We start from the raw sequence: 19687 nt of genomic DNA, 5'->3' as shown, positions 1-19687 counted from the left end.
TTTCTGATCTTTTAGAGTAACATAAAGCTTTGGATGCCCGTGTAACTTAATTAGCAAAGCAACAGGCACTTTCTACTCAACAATTCTAGATAATTCCCTTGGGTGTAAAACACTGAATTATGTGTATGTGTTATTTGCAGCACAACTCTGTGTGTGCATTAGTGACATTGACCTTGTAGTTTGTGTTTAAACTCACTTTAAATAACAGAAAACAAAACACAAATGCAAAGCAGCATGACTCTTAATCTCCCAAAATCTTAATTAAGGGTGAAGTGTGGTTTGCATTATGCCTCAGAAAGTCATGCAGCAACACAGAACCAGTCTCCCCAGCTAAATAAAGGTGATTAATTTGGAATTGTTAATGGTTTGTTTACTTAATGTATGTACAATAGGTGGCTCACACGGGCAAATAAGAAGCCACAGGAAACAAATATCAAGATAGAAGGGGTAAGAAAGGAGATAAATGAAGATACTCACAGCAAGGTACCTGTGGGATTCAAACCAGTATTCACTGTTTTCTTTACTGCAAAGGTAGAAAATTACAGCAGGATGAGACACACATGTATTTGTGTCAGGCTTGGCTTTGGGTGACCTTTCTTATGAAACGGTCACTCGCTTTTAGCTGAGCTCAAGTGCAAACACTGAATGCAATATGTGCCATTGATGTTGCCACCTGCTCTCCCTTGAGCTTTGCTTTGTGTTTTGCATATGGTTTTAGTCAGGATTTAATCTCTTCTTGTTTGCTTTTTTATGGCAGGCAAGGGGAAGGAAGGGCACAGAATCCCAGACTGTTCTGAGTTGGAAGGACCCCCAAGGATCATCGAGTCCAACTCTTCAGTCAATGGCCCACACAGGGGACTGAACCCATGGCATTGTTACAGCCAGGTTTGAACCAACCAAGCTAAGGCCTGTGGCACATACAATTTTATAGATACACATATATCCTTTCCTCTGGCATGTAAGAAGGGTTGATGTGAAGGGGAAAAAAAGTCATTTTTGCAAGTTGCTCTTAGTTTGAAACAGATTAATGACCAACCAGCAAGTTTATCTGCACACCTTGACCGGCAATGTTAAACTTTAAAGGAAAAGCAAACAGTAACTCTTCATTTTCCTCCTGTTGTTGGTTAAGCAAATTGAAATATCAATTACTGATTCGTTAAAAAAAGTCATGTGTGTGCACTCCTAATATCAAATCTAGATGTAGAAGTGGGTATAGTCTGATGATGTGTGTTTTGTAGAAAAATATTGGAAACACAGATGATCTCTTTTGCTCTTTATCATGATGTTGGTTATCATGTTAACAAAGATTGTGAGATTTGGAGACATGAAAGAAATGTCCCAAATAAGGCTGCACCAGAAAAAAAAAGGGAGTTTTCTCCATTCAGTGGGAAAGGAGTGCAGCTGGTGATGTTCCCTGTGTGTCACAGACCTGTTCTGGGAGGTGTAACCCTCCAGTTCACAGCAACACACACCAGGTGAAGGATTGATTGAAATAATGAGCTGGACAATGCTTTGTGTCTGCTGAGAGAAGAGAATGGAGACATAACTCTGCAGTTTAAGAGAGAATATTCATGTTGATCAAAGATTTTACCTGTGAAGTAGGAAACATAGTAAGTTGTATCACCTGTGGTACATGAATTAGACACCAAGTCAGGGGTGCTCCCTATCAGTGCCTAAGTGAAGAGCAGCATTTACTTCAAAGTTTACCTCCCAAATGAGGCTGAAGCAGAAAAAAAGGGAGTTTTCTCCATTCTGAGGGAAAGGAGTACCTGTGTGTCACAGACCTGTTTTGGGAGGTGTAACCCTCGAGTTCACAGCAACACACACCAGGTAAAGGGTTGTCTGACTGAAGTAATGAGCTGGGCAATGCTTTGTGTCTGCTGAGAGAAGAGAATGTAGGCATAACTCTGCAGTTGAAGAGAGAATATTCATGTTGATCAAAGATTTTACCTCAGAAAAATTGGAAGAATAACCAGTTTTATCGCCTGTGGTATCTGAATTAGGCACCAAGCCAGGGGACCTCCCTATCAGTGCCTAAGTGGAGAGCAGTATTTACCTTAGAACTTGTAAACATAACCACACTGTTAATTCAGCAGCGTTTCTTTTTAAGTTTACAAATTCAGGGCTCTAAACAATATTGGATTCTGACCAATGTTAATGTACGACCTGTACCTCATTTAAGGTACAATACAAACCCGAGCATTTATATAGTTATACAATGATACAGCTATATTTGGTCACCGTGATTTTGCAATTTAAAAACATATTTTTCTGCCAAAACCAACCCCGCCTCTGAAACTCCTTAAGTAAGTGCAGTTTCCAGCGTGCCCTGACCCTGTAACTCCTTATGCCACTGAATAACACCCCACCGCGAGCCGCGGTAGAAAGCTCCGGCGTCTCAAAATTGTACTTGGAGCCGAAACAAGCACTTTCACAGCCCCGGTTGGTCGGTCGGTCGGTCGGTTGGTTGGTTGGTTGGTCGGTCGGTCACAGCGGGACAATTCCGTCCCCCCCCCCACTCTCACCGCCCCCTCAGGGCGAGGCGGGGGCGATGCCTCGCGCGCCTGATTGACGTGTCCGCCGCCCAATCGCGGTTCGCGCTGCCCGCCTGGCCGCGATCCTATTGGCTGCAGAGGTAGCGGGGGGCGGGCGCAGCGCTGAGCGGGGCCGGGCCGTGCTCGTGGTGCCTCCCGCTACCCGCCGGTGCCGCGGGGTGACAGGTGACAGCGCGGGGACAGCGCGGGGACAGCGCGGGGACAAGGCCCCAGGGCGACCTCTGCGGCGCTGCCTCCTGGCTGGGAGCCCGTGCAGTCCCTCCGCTCCGGTTCTCCGCAGCTCCCGCTCCGCTCTGCGCCGCCCTTCCTGCCTCGGGGGTCGCCCGTCACCGCAAAATGGCCGACGGGCGGGACGACGCCGCGGACCAGCTGAAGCACTGGAAGAACCAGCGGGGCTCGCAGGTACTCGCCGCGACACCCCGGGACACCCCATTCCTCGCGTCCCCGGAGCGAGCGGGTGGGAGCCGGAGGGGGTAGAGCCCGGGTATGCCCAGGGGACGCGGGGCTCGGTGTGCCCGGGGGATGCGGGGCTCGGTGTGCCCGGGGGATGCGGGGCTCGGTGTGCCCGGGGGATGCGGGGCTCGGTGTGCCCGGGGGATGCGGGGCTCGGTGTGCCCGGGGGATGCGGGGCTCGGTGTGCCGGGTGTGCCCGGGGCATGCGGGGCTCGGTGTGCCCGGGGCATGCGGGGCTCGGTGTGCCCGGGGGATGCGGGGCTCGGTGTGCCGGGTGTCCCCGGGGGATGCGGGACTAGGCGTGCCCCGCTGTCCCCGGCTCAGCGTAGCAGGGAGAGCCGCCCTGGCCGCCGCTGTTTGGTGCCGTGCCCGGGAACACCGAGGCACGAAGGGCATGGGAGCTGCCAGCTGGCCCCGAGCGACAGGGGCGGTCAGCGCTGCCTGGCCCCGGCCTGCCCTGTCGGTCAGGGCTGCTTGGCCCCGGCCTTTCCCCTGGGCACGGATGGGACTGCTCTGATACTGTGCATTTTTCTCGTCTCGAATCAGGTTTCACTTTGCTGTCACGTCGGTAGAACGCAGTGAAAATGTAACTTAGGGATTAATATACGAGATAAAGCATGTTCAGCACTATATGGGGACTCGCTGACCAGGTCGAAGTGAATTTTTTAGGAAGAAATCCTTCCCTGTGAGGGTGGGAAGGTCCTGGCACGAGTTTTCCAGAGAAACCGTGGCTGCCTCATCCTAGGAAGTGCCTGAGATTGGACGGGGCTTGGACCAACCTGGGTTGGTTGGAACTAAATGGTCTTCAAGGTCCCTTCCAGCCCAAACCATTCTGTGATTCTGTGGATTGGGGCAAGTGGTTGACTGAAACCATACAAGTGTGTAACCAGCAGTGTGGCACTCAGCCATGGGAAGATGTAGGCTATCTCCAGAATATTTGGTTAAGTGCATAAATGCTGGAAGAGTTGATTTCCTTTCATCATCAAATTCCTGTGACAGTTTCTATATGTATTTTGTGACAGAAATGTATATTTGGCACTGAATACTCTTCCTGCTGGTTTTACTAAACAGCAGTCACACAAGATTCAAGTGGATGCCTCTGTTCCCACTGTCTGTATCTGTTAATCCATCTTAATTTTATTTTATTCTTTTCTCAGAAAGCTGCCTGATGCATTGTGACTTCATCATATCCTTGCATGTGTCCTCATAGTTCCCTTTTTTCCATGAGTAGTGTTTTTGTAGGGATGTCAGCCTTTCTGTAGCAAAGCAGCATTTGAAAACAGGCCAAGGTTAATTTGAAGGTTGGGAGGCAACCCAAAGTCTGTGTTGCATAAGGAGTCATGAGACTTTAAGATAGAAAGTAGGGAGGACTTATTAGACTTTTAAAGTGGGTTGTATAAGGTCCAGAGTATCAGTAATGCCTGGAAGTGTGTACTTTGATGTGTGGTGTTTACAACAGCAGTGACTAAAATTCTCCTGGCTTTGTTTCCCTTCTTTCTGTCATGGCAGGTTGGTGCTGTAATGAAACAGAAATTCAGTAGTTCTTATCTTTTAAGGTTTGGACTGTATGCAGATCCCAGCTGCATGAAAATACAGGCATCAAACAACCTCAAGCCCAAGAGTAGCATGAGAATACTTTTTACAGCTACTGAGTAGTTTATTTTCCTCTCCCTTGGCACTGATAGAACTTATTTTGTGTGTCCCTGTTATCCTGAAACAGAAGTGAATATGTCCTGCCATTAAACAAATAAATATTTTTTAATTCTAATGAGAATGGTAGAAAGAACCTTTCAAAAAGTCTGCTTGCACAAAAGAGACAGCCACAAAGCTGTTAATTTTTTATAGTCTTAGCTTCAACAAGCTGTGGTTTTAGCAACCCCTTCTGCTAGTCCTAAATGTCAGCATTCTGGATGAAGTGGGTTTTAGCCAACAGTGTTGCCTTTTGGGCCGAGGAGGGCTGTGTTACCCCCACAGACCTTTGCTCTTTGGTGCAGGGCTCACAACTGACATGCAAAGGTTTTCTCTACCCTCGAGCTAATCCCAGGATAGGTATTGTGCAGGCATAGCTGACTCTGAAAGATTCTTTAAGGATACACTTTCCCCCCCCTTCTGTCTTTTACCAAGCCCTTGCATGGTAAAAGAGGAGAAGGTCATAAGGTGAGGTGTGTGCACTGTAGTTCTACCTCTGTGGGTTTAAACCTCCTGGGCTGCTTAGAATGCATGTAGAACTCCAGGATAACCTGGGCTTTAATTCCACAAAACTTCATGTTTCTCAGTGGACTGAGTGAAACTTGGTTGGTGCTTCAAGATGACAGAAGTATTAGTGGCATTAAAAGGTCACTGTATGAACTGGAGGGGTCTTAAGAGTTACGTGTCATGTTGAAACAGTTACCAGAATCCAGGCCTCAGATTTTCTATTTTTAGTATTGTATTAGTGTGATTTCATAAATGGTGCTGGAACTGTAGAGAGGGGTTTGTGTCACAGGCTGCCTTCAAGTGAGGGGGATGTGGAAGTCTCTGTGTTCGTGGAACACGTGGGAAGGATGGAAAAGTCTAATGGATAATAACACAGGGAGGTTGGAGAGGAAAATTCACACTTAGGGTGCTGTTGGTGGGAGCTGTTCTTTTTTGTCACATTCCAGCAACCTCCCGTCTTAGATGAGTATGTCAGTCATCAATTAAAAAAATACATTTAAAAAAAATCAATGAATCTATGATTAGAAAAACGAATATATTGGATTTTATCTGTGAGAAGCTTGAAGCTTTTAATCAGCAAAAGTAATGAGTTCCTGGAGTATGGTGGTGTCCTTCCACTTTAATATGCAAAATTAAATTTAATTCAAAAAATCCAACTAGAAATTGTAGTTGCCATTACAAAGGAAGATGATGGCTAAAGCTTAACAAAGCATGCATATTTAAGGTTGCTAAATTGTACCCCACAGGACTGAATTTGAAGAAGTTGAGCTCTCAGATTGATTTGAGATTGAGGAACTTCCTGTGCAGTCTAAATAGGTGATTTCTCAGAGCAGGAATGGAAATGTTTTCTTTGGCTCATTTAAAATTGAGCAAAATACAAGGTAGGAGGTGTGTGATAAATAAACAGTAAAAAACCCCACTGGAAACAGTTGCATATTTCCATTGACAAACCATAGATGATGTTTTGAGTTAAGCAGATGTTGCTTTGACTTAATACACTTTAAATAAAGCTAAAATGGTAACTTTCCTGTCAGTTTCTGAGCTTCGTGTCCCTGTTTGTTGTCATATGTTGTGTTTTTAAATGTGTGCACACACTTGAGTGTCGGTGAGGATTCCAGGCAAGCTGAAGGAATTGCATTCATGCTTATGGCCTTATGCTAATGGAGTGGTGCAGGAAGAATAAAGATCTTGGCTGTTTTGGGAATGCAAGCCAGCTGAAGCAGTGTGTACAGACTGTGTTGCACATTAGTAAGAACACAGTGGAAATGCAGTTATCCCTCAAATGCCTTTTATGTGGTTTTTCACATACCTGAGTTAAACAAAGTGTGTGTAACTCCCTGTGTTCTCTGCCTCATCCACAGCTCTGGGTGTGGATGTGAATAATTGTTCTCCTCCCTTTGTGGGTTGCCTCCTGGGGAAAAGAAAAAAAAATCTTCCATCAGATGAGAATTTTGTCTGTTTACAGTAATTAAACCCCTAAAAGCAAAACTCGGGCTGTCAGTGTGAAAATTGGAACCCTGTGAAGTCTCTGATGGGAAATCAAGGTTTTGTCATCCATAGTTGCTTTTTCCTTCTTTTCTCCATCCCTTTCATTTATAGAATTTAAAAAGAAGAGCTGGTCAGGAGGGGGCTGAGTGTGTGCTGGTGTGTGTGCTGTGTCAGGTGGGGGGGTATGGACAGGGAGCCCACATGGATTAGTGTCAGTTTAGTGCAACATGGGATGGATTTAGTGTGAACTGCTCCTGATCTGTGACTCGAGTATTTCAACTCACCCTGTTGCCAACCTTTTCCTTTTATTTTTCTTTGTACTAACTTCTCTTCTTTTCTTCTATGTCCTTTATATGCATTGCCCTGGCTCTGAACCATAAAAGTACTTCAGGAAAAACTGGCACCTGTGACCATCAGGTCTCTGGGGCTGGTGTATTTCCTACAGTACCAGTAAAATAAGAAAATTGCCTTAAAGGAGCGTGTGACCCCGTATGTGATGCAGATAAAGTCCTTTCTACTGGGATTCTTTTTTGAGAAAATAGGAGTACACTCAATTATAGTGCTGCAGAGTTCCAGTGGTGATTCTTGAAGTTGTCTTGGAGACTTTTCCAGTTACAGGGTCATTCCTCAAAGTGGCCTGTGAGAGTGATTGACTTAAACTCTTAAGGTGTGGAAGGGAGGGGAGAAGGAGGAGTATGGGCTGTCTTGGCAGTTTCTTTATGGACGGTAACAGTGTTAGTAAAAAAAGACAAGTTGGTGGTTGCTGTCATTCTGACAGGACGTTTCCTGGCAGTTTTCCTGACACCAGGGCTTCTCAGAGCTTGTGTAATCATGGCCCTTCCATGGGTGATTCCTCAGGTGCTCCTGCTTCTGTTATTTGCCACAGCTCCTGCAGACCGACAGTAATGATGGACACCCCCTGTTAATCTTGATGCTGTGTGACTGTAGTTCTTTCCTTGTGCCTCTCTCCCTGTGCTGACATTACCTCCTTCTTCCTCTCCTTTCTCCTTTATTACTTTCCAGCACTACTCCTTTTTTACCTCTCTCCTCCCATCCTCAGTTTTTCTTGATGCAAGATGGAATAGTCTCAACAAGTGATATTTCTGAACCATGAGAAACATTCTTGGGTTATGTGACCTGAACACACAGCCCTGTGATGGAGTTGACATCAGTATTTTCTGTATGTGCCATGTAATGGTTGAACAGTCATGCACATTATGTGAGTTAAATATAGAGGGCTTTTAATTTCTGATACTGATTGACTGTCTGCTTTCAGAAACCAGATGTCTTGACCACTGGTGCTGGGAACCCCATAGCAGATAAACTGAATATTCTGACAGTGGGGCCACGTGGACCTCTCCTTGTCCAAGATGTTATTTTCACTGATGAGATGGCTCATTTTGACAGAGAGAGGATTCCTGAAAGAGTTGTACATGCTAAAGGAGCAGGTATGTTTAAACCTTTTCTTTGTGTAGAATTACACTCAAAATCTTTTGAGTTAACATGTACATCATGACAGATAAATGACTTTGTTACCTATAATGTAGTGTTATCAGTTGTAATAAATGTATGTAAACAACAGTGGTAGGACCAAAACTTGAAGCCCTGAAAAATTGTTTGAAAAAGTTAACATACTTTTAGTAATTTGATTTTTATTGTATTTGCTGTAATCTCTGCTTCCTCTGCCTGTTCCTGCATAATGCCCTATTCCTCTGGAAGGGAAGAATTACCATCCCTATCTTAATGTTTGTTTGCAAGTTATTTAATAGAGAATGTAGATTTTGTCCTCTGGTGTGTCTATCTGTCAAAGCAAGCTGATGATCTAATATTTGCATTTTAAAAACTAAGCAAGTTTAAATTTTGTTATTAATCTTAGGAGGGTAGAACTGTTTACTCTGATTTTTGTTGCATGTTGCCTTAGAAGGAACAAGTACAGGTCTGAATTTATAATGTGCATGCACATGGGAAAAGTTGCTCTGTGGGGGTGGGAAGAAGTTTGTTGCCTCATCCAGCTTGCAGGTGCACCAAAGGTTCTGCAACACGTAGCAGGATTGGAGAAATAATAAATACCCAGATCTTGGCAGAAGAGCATCTTCTGTGCCTCTGCTGGGAGCAGTGAACAGTCAGTGAAGGAGCAGAGGGGTCACTGTGCAAATAGCAATTTGTGTTAAAGAAGTTTCATTTTGTGGAGGCGAGTGGAGTGTTCAGTGCATGGATATAAACTGTTTAAACTGCTGTATTCCCATGTGCTTTTGACTTCAAGTTGTATGTTGGACCAGAGTAGAACAAGAGATGAGTGGAAGGAAGGGACCTAGAGCTGATCTGTTGGAATTACTGTTCTTCAGGAGCCTTTGGCTATTTTGAAGTCACTCATGACATCACCCAGTATTGTAAGGCGAAAGTGTTCGAGCACATTGGAAAAAGAACTCCCCTTGCTATTCGCTTTTCCACTGTTGGTAAGAGTTCAGAGTTACTGTGTATCCTCTTCCAGGTGTCTTGGTTACCCTGCTATTAGTGGGGCATCGTGGGGCACTTCAGGTAGTTTCTGCCAGTCAGTTCCTCCTCTGTGAATTCCACTTAAATGTAAGACCTTCAGCAGCTTCTGCCTCTTTCTGTCAGACCTGTCTGGAGACACTTTTCTGTCTGAAATGTGAGAGGAAAGGTGGCCTGAGCTGTGTTTGTTTCCAGCAGAAATCCTGCTTTGTTTCTGGTTGGATCATAACCAACACTTGCACAAACACTTGGAAGTTAAATACATATAATCTCTTATGCCCTGGGAATGTTTTGGGGATAACTGATGTAACCTAAATACTGGGTAAAGGGAAAAAAACAATCTTCCATAAATAAACTCTGATTTCTTAAAGAGCTAAATAGCAAAATCTTAAATGCCATGAGCTAAAACATGCTCTGTGATCAATATCTGGTCTGATAGAAAAACTATAATTCCTAATGTGTGTGTTATTACTTTATCTGTATTTAGAATAATCCTAAAGAGGATTCTGTTGTGGAAGTACTGGAGAGAAAAAAGTAGTCCAAGAAGGCTCTGTCACCAAAATTTAGGGGGTCCTGATAGAGAGTAAAGACACAGAGCTGGTTTGATCTGTGGATGTTGCTGCAGGAGCTGTTGCCCAGTTCCCTTTCCCTGCTCTGTTTGAACACGTTTCTTCCTTGCTGTTCTGAACAACACTGTGGTTTTAATGAGAGGATGAGTGTCCTACTTCTTTTGTCAGGGTGTTCTGAACACTTCTGGAACATCTTTGCTCAGGTGTTGTGTTGGCACTTTTCCTCTGGTAGAAGTTACCCATAGAAAATTCCATCCTGGATGAAGCAGGAGGAATTTAAAGGATTACAACCCTGCCATAATAAGCTCCTTTTTATTAGGCACGCTGTTTAGATTGCTACCTTCTACCTGGGAGCTTTCACACTGGGATTTGTTGCACAGAAACAAATGTGGGTTTAGATGATTCATCCTTATAATCTGATGATGTCTCTGTTAGTGATAATGCAAATTCCCCTCTTAATTGGTTCATGTGGATATACTTGTTTTTTGTTTCTTTTAACTTTAATATTTGGGTGAGTTTCTTGCTCACACTTTAAAGTACTCTTGAAAATATGCCTAAAATTCCTTGGTATAGAAAAGACTTGAATAAACCCTGCCCATTTAGGATATTATAGCCTATTTTCAAGTTCTGTGGGGTTTTGCTCACAATTTGTATGCACTTCCTATCCTAAGACTTCTGTGTGTTCATGTGTGTCTTCAAGCTGGAGAATCTGGGTCAGCTGATACAGTTCGTGACCCTCGAGGCTTTGCAATGAAGTTCTATACAGAAGATGGGAATTGGGATCTCGTGGGAAATAACACTCCCATCTTCTTTATTCGGGATGCAATATTGGTGAGTGAGCACCAGAGCTGGGGCTACTCAGTGACAGGGTCCAAAAGTTCATTCACATGATCTTCTTGCCTCACTGAGAAGCAAAAGCTGTTATTTTGACACACTTAAACTCTGTTGTCAAATGGTCTGAACGTTATTGACTTGGAAAGATGTTCCTGGAAACCTACACTGGAGAACTAATGCTTGATCACTTATGTGTGTTCATACTTTTCACTTTAACTTTCCACTTCAAAAACTTCTTGCAGATTCTTTTTTTAAATCTAATTTTTAAAAATATTTTAATAATTTTAGCAGCCCTTTGTAAGTAGAGCAGCTTTCCTTGAGTGGTGGAGTTCTGCACAGATTTTTTATAGTATATCTGTATTCATTTATGCATCAGATACTCAGTAAAGTTCAGATATACAAATTTGAAAGGATTTACCTCTGACCTTACAGATAACAAAATGGAAGTGTTACCTCTGAACAGCCTGTTTATCCTAATTGTAAATGTTTGACTTTACCCTACTTTTACTGGGCTGTGAGTGAATTTGGTTGCAGGAGAGGGGTATGACAGAAGAACATTTTTCAGTGATCTCACAGCTTTGTCTCAGTTCTCAGTGTGCTGTTCCTGTCATGGTGGAATGTATTGAGAAACTCTCTTGTTTTTTACCAGATGGTGCTTAGTTTACCTCATATAGTTTCTTTTTTTTCTTTTTTCTTCTCTGCTTCTGGACAAATTAGTTCCCATCCTTCATCCATAGCCAAAAGAGGAACCCTCAGACCCACCTGAAGGATCCAGACATGGTGTGGGACTTCTGGAGTCTTCGCCCTGAGTCTTTGCATCAAGTAAAGCTTCTCCTTTGACAGCATATTTTTAACCATCTCCTTTCCATGTTTGATCTAGAAGTCTGTGTAGTTTTGCTTACATTTGTAATTTAAATTATCTATGCTTACCTCTTCTGTGCTTATGGGGAAAATCATAACATTCTCCTGAGGTTCATGTCTTTTTCTTGTCGGCATAAACCTTGACACAGGTTTAATCCACAGTTGTTCCTTGTGCAAAACCAAAGCAGTTTTTTCATTAACACTGTTAAAACCTGAACTAGAAATTCCTCAAGGGATTCCTAACATTAACATAGCTTCCAGTGATGCAGCTTAATGCAATAAACAAACTCAGTCTCAAATGATCCCTGTATCTTTGGTCTGATGAGCCCATTAATATTGCCTGGTCCTTCCCTTTAGGTGTCGTTCCTGTTCAGTGATCGTGGAATTCCTGATGGTTATCGCCACATGAACGGATATGGATCACATACTTTTAAACTGGTTAATGCTGAGGGAAGAGCAGTTTATTGCAAATTCCATGCAAAGGTAATCTTTTATTCCCCAGTTATGTATTGGAGCTATACATCATGTTGGATGAAAAGCATAAAAATGCTCTGAGACTTTCCAAGTTTAATTTAGAGGAGACTTGTTAGTGCCAAGACTCACTAGTTGTGTGGTGTCCTTGTTCAGTGCCAGTTGCATACCTTGAACCACAATGGGGAAGTCATTGTTCTTGCTAACCCAGCAGCCATTTAATAGACTGTAAAGAATTCTCTTCTTTGAGGAACTGTCTCTTTATTAGAGCCCTATCAGGTAACTCATTTTTATCTGGAAGACAGCTGTTGAATGTACTACAAATCTGAACTCAAATTATTGGAAGTTGGAATATGGACAGTCTCATTCTTTGACTACAACTTTTGTAAAATTCATTCTGGTTAATGATTTCTGTAATACTTTATGCACTTTGTAACTGATGCTTCTGCTTTTATTGCTTTTAGACTGACCAGGGCATCAAGAACCTTTCTGTAGAAGAAGCAGGAAGACTGGCTTCTACTGATCCTGATTATGCCATACGTGATCTTTACAATGCCATTGCCAAGGGGGACTACCCCTCGTGGTCCTTCTACATTCAAGTTATGACCTTTGAAGAAGCAGAGAAGTTTCCATTTAATCCGTTTGATGTAACCAAGGTATACCAGATCCTGTTGGGAACATTCCATTTCAGCTGGCTTAAGAGAGGTCAGGAGATAATGTAGCAACTGCCAAAACTGAGCTTACCTATAAAAGAAGTGTCACAGATCCCGTGGAGTAGCACTGTTCTCTTACTAGTTCCTTAAATAAAGTTAATCTGTCCTTTTTATTCTTCCCTTCTGATTTTCAAATGTGCTGTTTATTTATATAGCCATGATAAGTCAAATTCTGGAGATGAAATTGTAGTGATGTTGTATCTGATGTTACTCTTCCTCAGGGAAATATGATAGGGCTTGATACCAGAACTGGATGGCACTTCAGATCTGGGATCTCAGATCAGAGAGTCACACCCTGAGCTCTATTGATCTAATTTTGTCAGACTTCCAGTAGCTGTTCCTAGGAATGGTTTGTTGGAAAATTCGTACATTAATTTGTCTTGCTCTCTTCTCCCCCTCTAATATTGCTCTCCCCAAATGGCTAAAGACATTTGAACTTGGAAATACTGGCTCAGATGGCAAAGACAAGGCCAGTTAATCATTTTGAAGTAGCTGAAAACAATTGTGCCACCAGCTCCACCTACCAGGTGCATTCCTAGGCAGTTTTTCAAGCCCCTGTGGGTATTTGATTTAAGTGCTCAAGTGCTGAGATTATCCTGGGATGATGAAATAAGTTGCATTAATACTCTGTATTAGTTGCAAAAGACTTCTTAAAATAAGACATTTCTCAATGTTTGTTAGCAAAAAAGAAATTCAGATTTTCTCAATCAAGATTTAAATCAGGCAAATGCTGCCTGGCAATTAAGGTGCATAATACTATAATGGTGCTGGGTTTAATGTGTGTGTGCTGTATCTTACAGGTTTGGCCACATAGAGACTATCCTCTCCTGCCTGTGGGAAAGCTGGTCTTGAACAGGAATCCTGTTAACTACTTTGCAGAGGTGGAGCAGATGGCATATGATCCGAGCAACATGCCACCCGGGATCGAGCCCAGCCCCGATAAGATGCTGCAGGTAAACTGCAGTGTGTGCAAGGTCTGACCTAATGAGCATTGTTTGCTTTGCTGGTTGTGAAAAAACATTCCTCTCCCTGCCTGTGGAGCAGCAGTAAACCAGGGGGATAAAAAGCAACTGATTATTTATTTACCTTGTGGTGGTTGTTTAAGGATCACCATTTGATGTGCTCATGCAGAATTGAAATATAAAGAGAATGAGACAGAACTAAAGGAAGAGAAAATCAGAGGACATTTGCAGCAATTACCAAAGTTGTCAGTCTGGGATGGATGCAACCTTAGCAACAATGTGTGTTTGTTCATGTTCTTACAGCAAATCTTAGAATTATAAACTCTTACGAATGAGGTGGACTTCAGTATTCCATAATACAGATTAGAAACCACAAGACTATTCTTTAGAAGTAGTACTGGATTTCTTACAGCTCAAAATATTTGATAAGGCTTGTTGCAGTCATGCATATTTGCATGTTACCATTTTTCAGATTGAATCCAAATTGTTGTCACAAGTTATATCTCTGAACTAAGAAGGTATTTTGGCAGTTTTGACTGGATAAACCCTTGAACCATCCTGCAGTTCTCTTGTTTTGGCTCTCTTCATAGCCAGGTGTAGTCTGTTCTCTTGGTATTTTTTGTGTGTGGCCAGAACTGCTGAGGGTTCAGTTCAGTCAATAATATATTTAAAAATCAGTAATATAAGGATAAATGCTTTGAAGTGCTCTCTCCTGCCAGCAGTGGTTGATGTTTGTGATGTTTTAGGGCCGCCTGTTCTCCTACCCCGACACTCACAGGCACCGCCTGGGCCCCAACTACCTGCAGATCCCCGTGAACTGCCCCTTCCGAGCCCGCGTGGCCAACTACCAGAGGGATGGGCCAATGACTGTCACTGACAACCAAGGTATAAATACCAAAATACCTTTCAGTATAGTCACACTTGTTCATGGATTGCAGAGTTGTCTTCTGTTCAGTTCCTGAGCTTCGGAATTCCCAGCCTTCATCACTCCAGCTGGCATATCCACTCTCTCGTCAGTCTTGTACAAGTTTTAAGAATCAAAACTTCCTGTAAAACAAAATTTCTTCTGTAGATTATGGAATGCATTATATATATTTTTAAAAAAGAATTTAAAGGATCTCATGCATGTTCCTTACACGACTTCAGGCTTGTTTAAAATAGTTGCTACTCTGAAATGTAAGTGGGTTTTGATTCAATGTGTGTAACTTCTGCTTGCTAAAAAAGCAGAAGTTACACAGCAGAATTTACAAAGCAGAATTTACAGAATTTACAGAAGTTACAAAGCAGAATTTCTAATTTTGTAAACAGTTTGGGAGGGAAAAAGGAAGCTTTTGCTACCTGAAAATTAGAATGCTTGTTATCTTTACATAGTCAGAGTTGTTTAGAGTGGGTGTATTTCTCTTCTGTTAACCCAGGAAAGGAGACTTTGGATGTTTGGATACAGGATGGAGAGTTTGTTTAAAAGGGGAGCTTAAGATGGGTTTAAAAGCTTAACAAATAGGCCTTAGAGAGAGGGTTTGCAGGAGAACACATGCAGTTAGATGAATTCTGTTGTTTGTCTCTAGTTTATGTTCTTTGAAAGACTTCTAGAAACATCCTTGGTAAGAAGGAGTTCTTTGAAAATTTTCTAACTTGAAATGAAGAAACTTCTCATAGAAGTGGTTTCATGGAAGTGAACTGCTGCCTCCCTGTTTCAATTTCTAGGCAAAATCTATTCTAAAAACGATAGAGATGGCCCAAATGTCCTTGAGAATTCTGTACTTGCATCTTTTAAATTTAACAGCTGACTTTCATATGCTCAGTCCCCTTCACAAAACTGCTTTGCTTTTCTGATCTCCAAGAGATTGCACAAGGCAAGAGTGAAAATGGAATGTAACTTCACCTGCACTGAGCAGCTCAGTGTTTGCCCAATAGTGACTGTTTTACACCTGAGAGTAAACAAGGATATACTTAAGCTATGGCTCGTGCCAAAATATATATTCCCTTGGGCTAGGAGTTCTGATACTTGCTGAGGGAGAAGAAGGAAATACTTGAGAAAGAAGAACTTGAGAACAGCTGCAGTTGTCTGAGAACAGACCAGTTTATTTTTATACAGTTCTGTAAATTTGTTATGTGTTTAAAATACATCCCCTATATAGGGAAGCTTATATTCTTCTAAGCAAAGAACATTGTCTTCAGGCTTAATCTGAGATTGCTGGCATCTGATTGTTTGTGTTTTTTTTGCTTCTTTGTTTTCAGGTGGTGCCCCCAACTATTACCCCAACAGCTTTACTGGCCCAGAAGATCAGCCCCAGCTCAAGGAGAGCCGTGTGTGTGTTTCGGGGGACGTGCAGCGCTTCAACAGTGCCAATGAGGACAATGTCACTCAGGTGTGGGGCATGGAAACACAGGATGGGCTTGTAGGGGCACTTCAGAGAATATTCATAGGGTGTCAGGCAAACATGGCTCCTTTCTGAAGCATCTGGGCTGACCTGAAGGTCTTCATACAGCAGAATTTCATGAATAACCAAATTTTTGCTGCCGGGACAATGAGTGAATTCTCCCAGAGCTTTGCCATCCCTATTTTGGGCATCAGCATGTAAGAGGATGTGACTTGACTTCTTGTCACATTTGTGTCTGCTGAAATGTGGGCTAGAGTATGTCATGTCATCGTCATCAATTCCTGAATTAGGCCCCAACAGCAATATTTGTTCTCATCAATTCTGTAAGCAACAGTTCAGTTTAGAACCAGAAGGAATTGATAGCAGGTTTGCCAAAGGAAAACCCTCAAAGACTGGTTGCCTTTTGAGTTTAAGTATTTTGAGTGTTTTCTGACTACTTGCTTTTGGGAATTTCAAAAGAACCATTTTTTTTTCCAATGGCAAGGTACGGGAGTTCTACCTCAAAGTGCTGAACGAGGCTGAACGCCAAAGGCTGTGTAAGAACATTGCTGAACATCTGAAGGATGCACAACTCTTCATCCAGAAACGAGCTGTAAGTGCCCCCTTTGGCTTTTAGCCTTTGCTCTTTATTCCAGGTTTTCTCCCAGTCCAGTAATTCTGTCAAAATGCCAACCTGCTTATGGAAAGGAGGATCAGGAGTTCTGTGAGAAGGCCAGATTTTTTTTTACACAGGAATTCTCAGTACAAATGTGCCTATCAACATAATAGAACATAAATAACATGCAGCATGTTGAAGTAACTTTTTCCTGGTGGGAAGAATGGGAACATCAAGGATGGCATTATGTGTTTAGCTTGGTGTTTCAGAAATCACTGCCAGTGTCATGTTTTGCTCTGAACAAGGAAAAGGCAGTGAGGGCCCCAGGGCTGGTTCTTTGTCCTTCTCAGTGCAATTTGGTTTAAATTGGGAATGAGCTCTATGTGAGTTAACAGAAATAGTGTTTGAAGGTGTTCATATTTCATTTCTGGCTGGTCAGAACTAAACTTGTAGAAAAGAGTTTTCATCCTCCTTTCTTATGATACAAGTACTGTTTATAAAACCACAGAGCAGACACATGGTAAGGAATATGTTTGAAATGGAGCTTTTCTGTTCTGTCTTCCTGTTTAGGTGAAAAACTTCACTGATGTTCATCCTAACTATGGTGCCTGTATCCAGGCTTTACTGGACAAATACAATGCTGAGAGTGGGAAAAAGGTATGGACATGATTTTTGTAGCTGAATTTTGCTTGGCTGTGAATTATTTTGGCTTCTCTTGTAAACCCCGTGAAGTGAGAAATTGTTCTTGTCCTATTTGATCTAAAGGGCAGAAGTCAGTGCATGTAGAATTACAAAATAAGGAAACATCACTCTAATAACACTTAATTAAAAGTTGATTAACCGGTGATTTACAATTACTTTGTGTCAGTTGGGGTTTGTAAAGCTTCGGGAAAATAACTGTATGTGATCTGTGAGGTGTTCAGGTTAATTACCCACTCTTTGTAATGGTAATGAAGCATTTCCACAAGCCTTTCCTGGGCTCGGTGCTTGCTCCAAAGAACAACATTGTTGATTCAAGCACTCATTTTTTTCCTGGAGTTCTCTGTTAATGCAACTGTTGTGTTATTTTTAGGATGTGATTAGGACATACACACAGTCCACATCTCGTATGTCTGTCAAGGAAAGATCCAACCTGTGAAACGTCCTGCAGAGATTTGCTCCATGAATTTCACGTCCCTACAACTGCACAGGAACCTGTTGAACATCTTCATGAATGTAGCAGATCTTGGCCCAGACACAGGAGTGTTTTACAGGTGTGACTTACTGATCTTCCAAGTGCTTGTATCTTTGTTGGAAACCAGGTAACACAAGCTAATCATCCTCTCAACAGTGCCTTTCAACACTAGTGCTTTACTGCTTCATGTGGTGTTTTTAAAGGCAATTCCTGGTTAGAAATTCTCTTCTGATCAAAATCCTGTTTAATTTTGTTGTGTAAAACCACACAATAGAATTTCTGTAACAGCACTGTGATTATCCTTATGGATGAACTTGTGATGTTGAAAAATTGGTGTTGCTCAATATTTCTTACAAAGTAGTTATCTGTATGTATTTTTAAATGCCTCCTTTAAATTTCAATTTTGGCCTTCCAGAAGTAAAATGTTATGTAGCAGTTTGAGTAAAATACTGGTATTTCTCATTCCTTATAGTAGAAATGAAGTTACATATATTCAGATGAAATTTGTAGTTAAATGTTACTCCCAGTATATATTTTAAGATAATCTTTGCTTGCTAATGCTGGGTTGGGATATATATTACATAAGGGACACAGGAAAGGATATTTCCTTATTCCATACACTGCCCAACTCATTTGATTACATCTTACAGTCCTTTCAGGGGTAGGGGGTAAATTGTTCTAATTTGTAAGAATTTAAGTAGAAAAATATAACTACACCAAGTGTTTGACAGATTAACCTCCAAATGCACAAATATGTTTGTCTTGGTCAAATTCATGCTCAAGGACTTTCAAAATTATTCCACATGGCTCCTGAAATTCTGTTACTTTACTGCAGTAATCTGATACTGCTATTTCTGAGTCAAGCCAGAGCTAGTTTTTAGAGTTAAAGTGGCATGGTCCTATGAATTAGCTAGAAAATATGTATCAAACCTGATTTTGGCCATGTTGTAATGCTGCCTAATACATTCAGTGCAAAAGATTTTGGAGCCCAGTTATGGAATACTCAGTGTCCATGCTAAGTGCAAAGCATTTCAGAGCACAGCTACTAACTCTTAACTGAGGTAAATGTGATAAAAATTTCAGGTCATGGTAGTCTGGGGGAGAGTTTTCAATATTCAGTGCACCTCTGGGTGTCTCCTGTTGTATTTTGAAGAGGATTGCTTCCTGATTTGGTGTTTAAGTGCAAATTCCAAGGAGTGATGGCAGATAGAGGAGCGTAGATACCAAGTGCTGTTGCAATAATTTGGAAAGTTACTTACTAAAAGAAAAACCTACAATTAAACTTAAGTAGAAAGCTACTTGTTCTGCAACTCATTTATCTACTAGCCTGTTAAGAAAAACTAGCTGGGATAGAGGTGCAGTGAAATAAAATGAACTGATAACCTACTGTATTCAGAAATTCCATTGGATTTTCACCTGATCAGGCAGGTGGGAGCCAAAAGAAGTACATGATTTGGTCAGAATATTTCTTGCTGGCACGTTGAATTCTAATGAGTTTTGGAAAAGAGTAAACAAGGCCTAATCTGAATTTTGGTTGTGTCTGCTAAGTGAATTAAATCGTTGTCTTCTTTTATTTCTGAAATAAACTGAATTTAAAAATCTCTTGGCAACATGTTTTCTGTGCAAATGTCTTCAAATAATGCCTTTTAATCTAGGGGGGTTCATACCTTCATCTGTTGGTTTTGGAGATGGTACAGAAGTTGTTGAAGTGTTGGGTGATTGGTATCAGTTTCCAAATGTAGTTATTTTGCCTGCACCACTTCATTCTTAAATCCTTGGCTTTTTCAAAAGCTGCTGAGAGGGTTGGGCAGCACTGGAAGTACAATACTATCTCTTCAAATAAATAAGACAATAAATCCATTTACAGCCACTTACCATGAGATTTGAAAGACTGTTGACATGACACAACCTCAGACATTCTTTTGAGAGGTTGTTTCATTAC

At 41.9% G+C, this 19687-nt stretch overlaps 2 protein-coding genes across 3 annotated transcripts in view; one reads left to right on the top strand and one right to left on the bottom strand.

Annotated features, from left to right (window-relative positions):
• The window catches only part of ABTB2 (ankyrin repeat and BTB domain containing 2), a 129874-nt gene extending 129272 nt beyond the window's left edge, over positions 1 to 602 (bottom strand). For both annotated transcript variants that reach the window (XM_071559278.1, XM_071559279.1), the window contains exon 1: positions 478 to 602. The gene's annotated coding sequence lies outside the window, so the exon portion shown is untranslated. The remainder of the gene's footprint in view (positions 1 to 477) is intronic.
• A 2059-nt stretch (positions 603 to 2661) lies between these two features.
• On the top strand, positions 2662 to 19346 carry CAT (catalase). Its single transcript, XM_071559282.1, has 13 exons — positions 2662 to 2957; positions 7969 to 8140; positions 9038 to 9148; positions 10455 to 10585; positions 11306 to 11410; positions 11807 to 11932; positions 12385 to 12576; positions 13434 to 13586; positions 14342 to 14480; positions 15834 to 15964; positions 16461 to 16568; positions 17142 to 17228; positions 17644 to 19346. The coding sequence occupies exons 1-13, from the start codon at positions 2892 to 2894 to the stop codon at positions 17707 to 17709; spliced, it is 1587 nt and encodes a 528-aa protein (XP_071415383.1). The 5' UTR covers positions 2662 to 2891; the 3' UTR covers positions 17710 to 19346.
• Positions 19347 to 19687: the final 341 nt, after the last annotated feature.

Source organism: Pithys albifrons, chromosome 6, assembly GCF_047495875.1.
Source record: "Pithys albifrons albifrons isolate INPA30051 chromosome 6, PitAlb_v1, whole genome shotgun sequence".
Lineage (NCBI taxonomy): Eukaryota > Metazoa > Chordata > Aves > Passeriformes > Thamnophilidae > Pithys > Pithys albifrons.
Note: the sequence above shows the minus strand (reverse complement) of the source record. Positions and strands in the feature narration are given on the sequence as shown.

Excerpts from the sequence above, each read along its gene's own strand:
- CAT (XM_071559282.1), top strand. The coding sequence starts at position 2,892 with ATGGCCGACGGGCGGGACGACGCCGCGGACCAGCTGAAGCACTGGAAG. Across the intron at positions 9,149-10,454 it reads TATTCGCTTTTCCACTGTTG|CTGGAGAATCTGGGTCAGCT; the intron begins GTAAGAGTTCAG and ends TGTGTCTTCAAG. Across the intron at positions 12,577-13,433 it reads ATCCGTTTGATGTAACCAAG|GTTTGGCCACATAGAGACTA; the intron begins GTATACCAGATC and ends TGTATCTTACAG.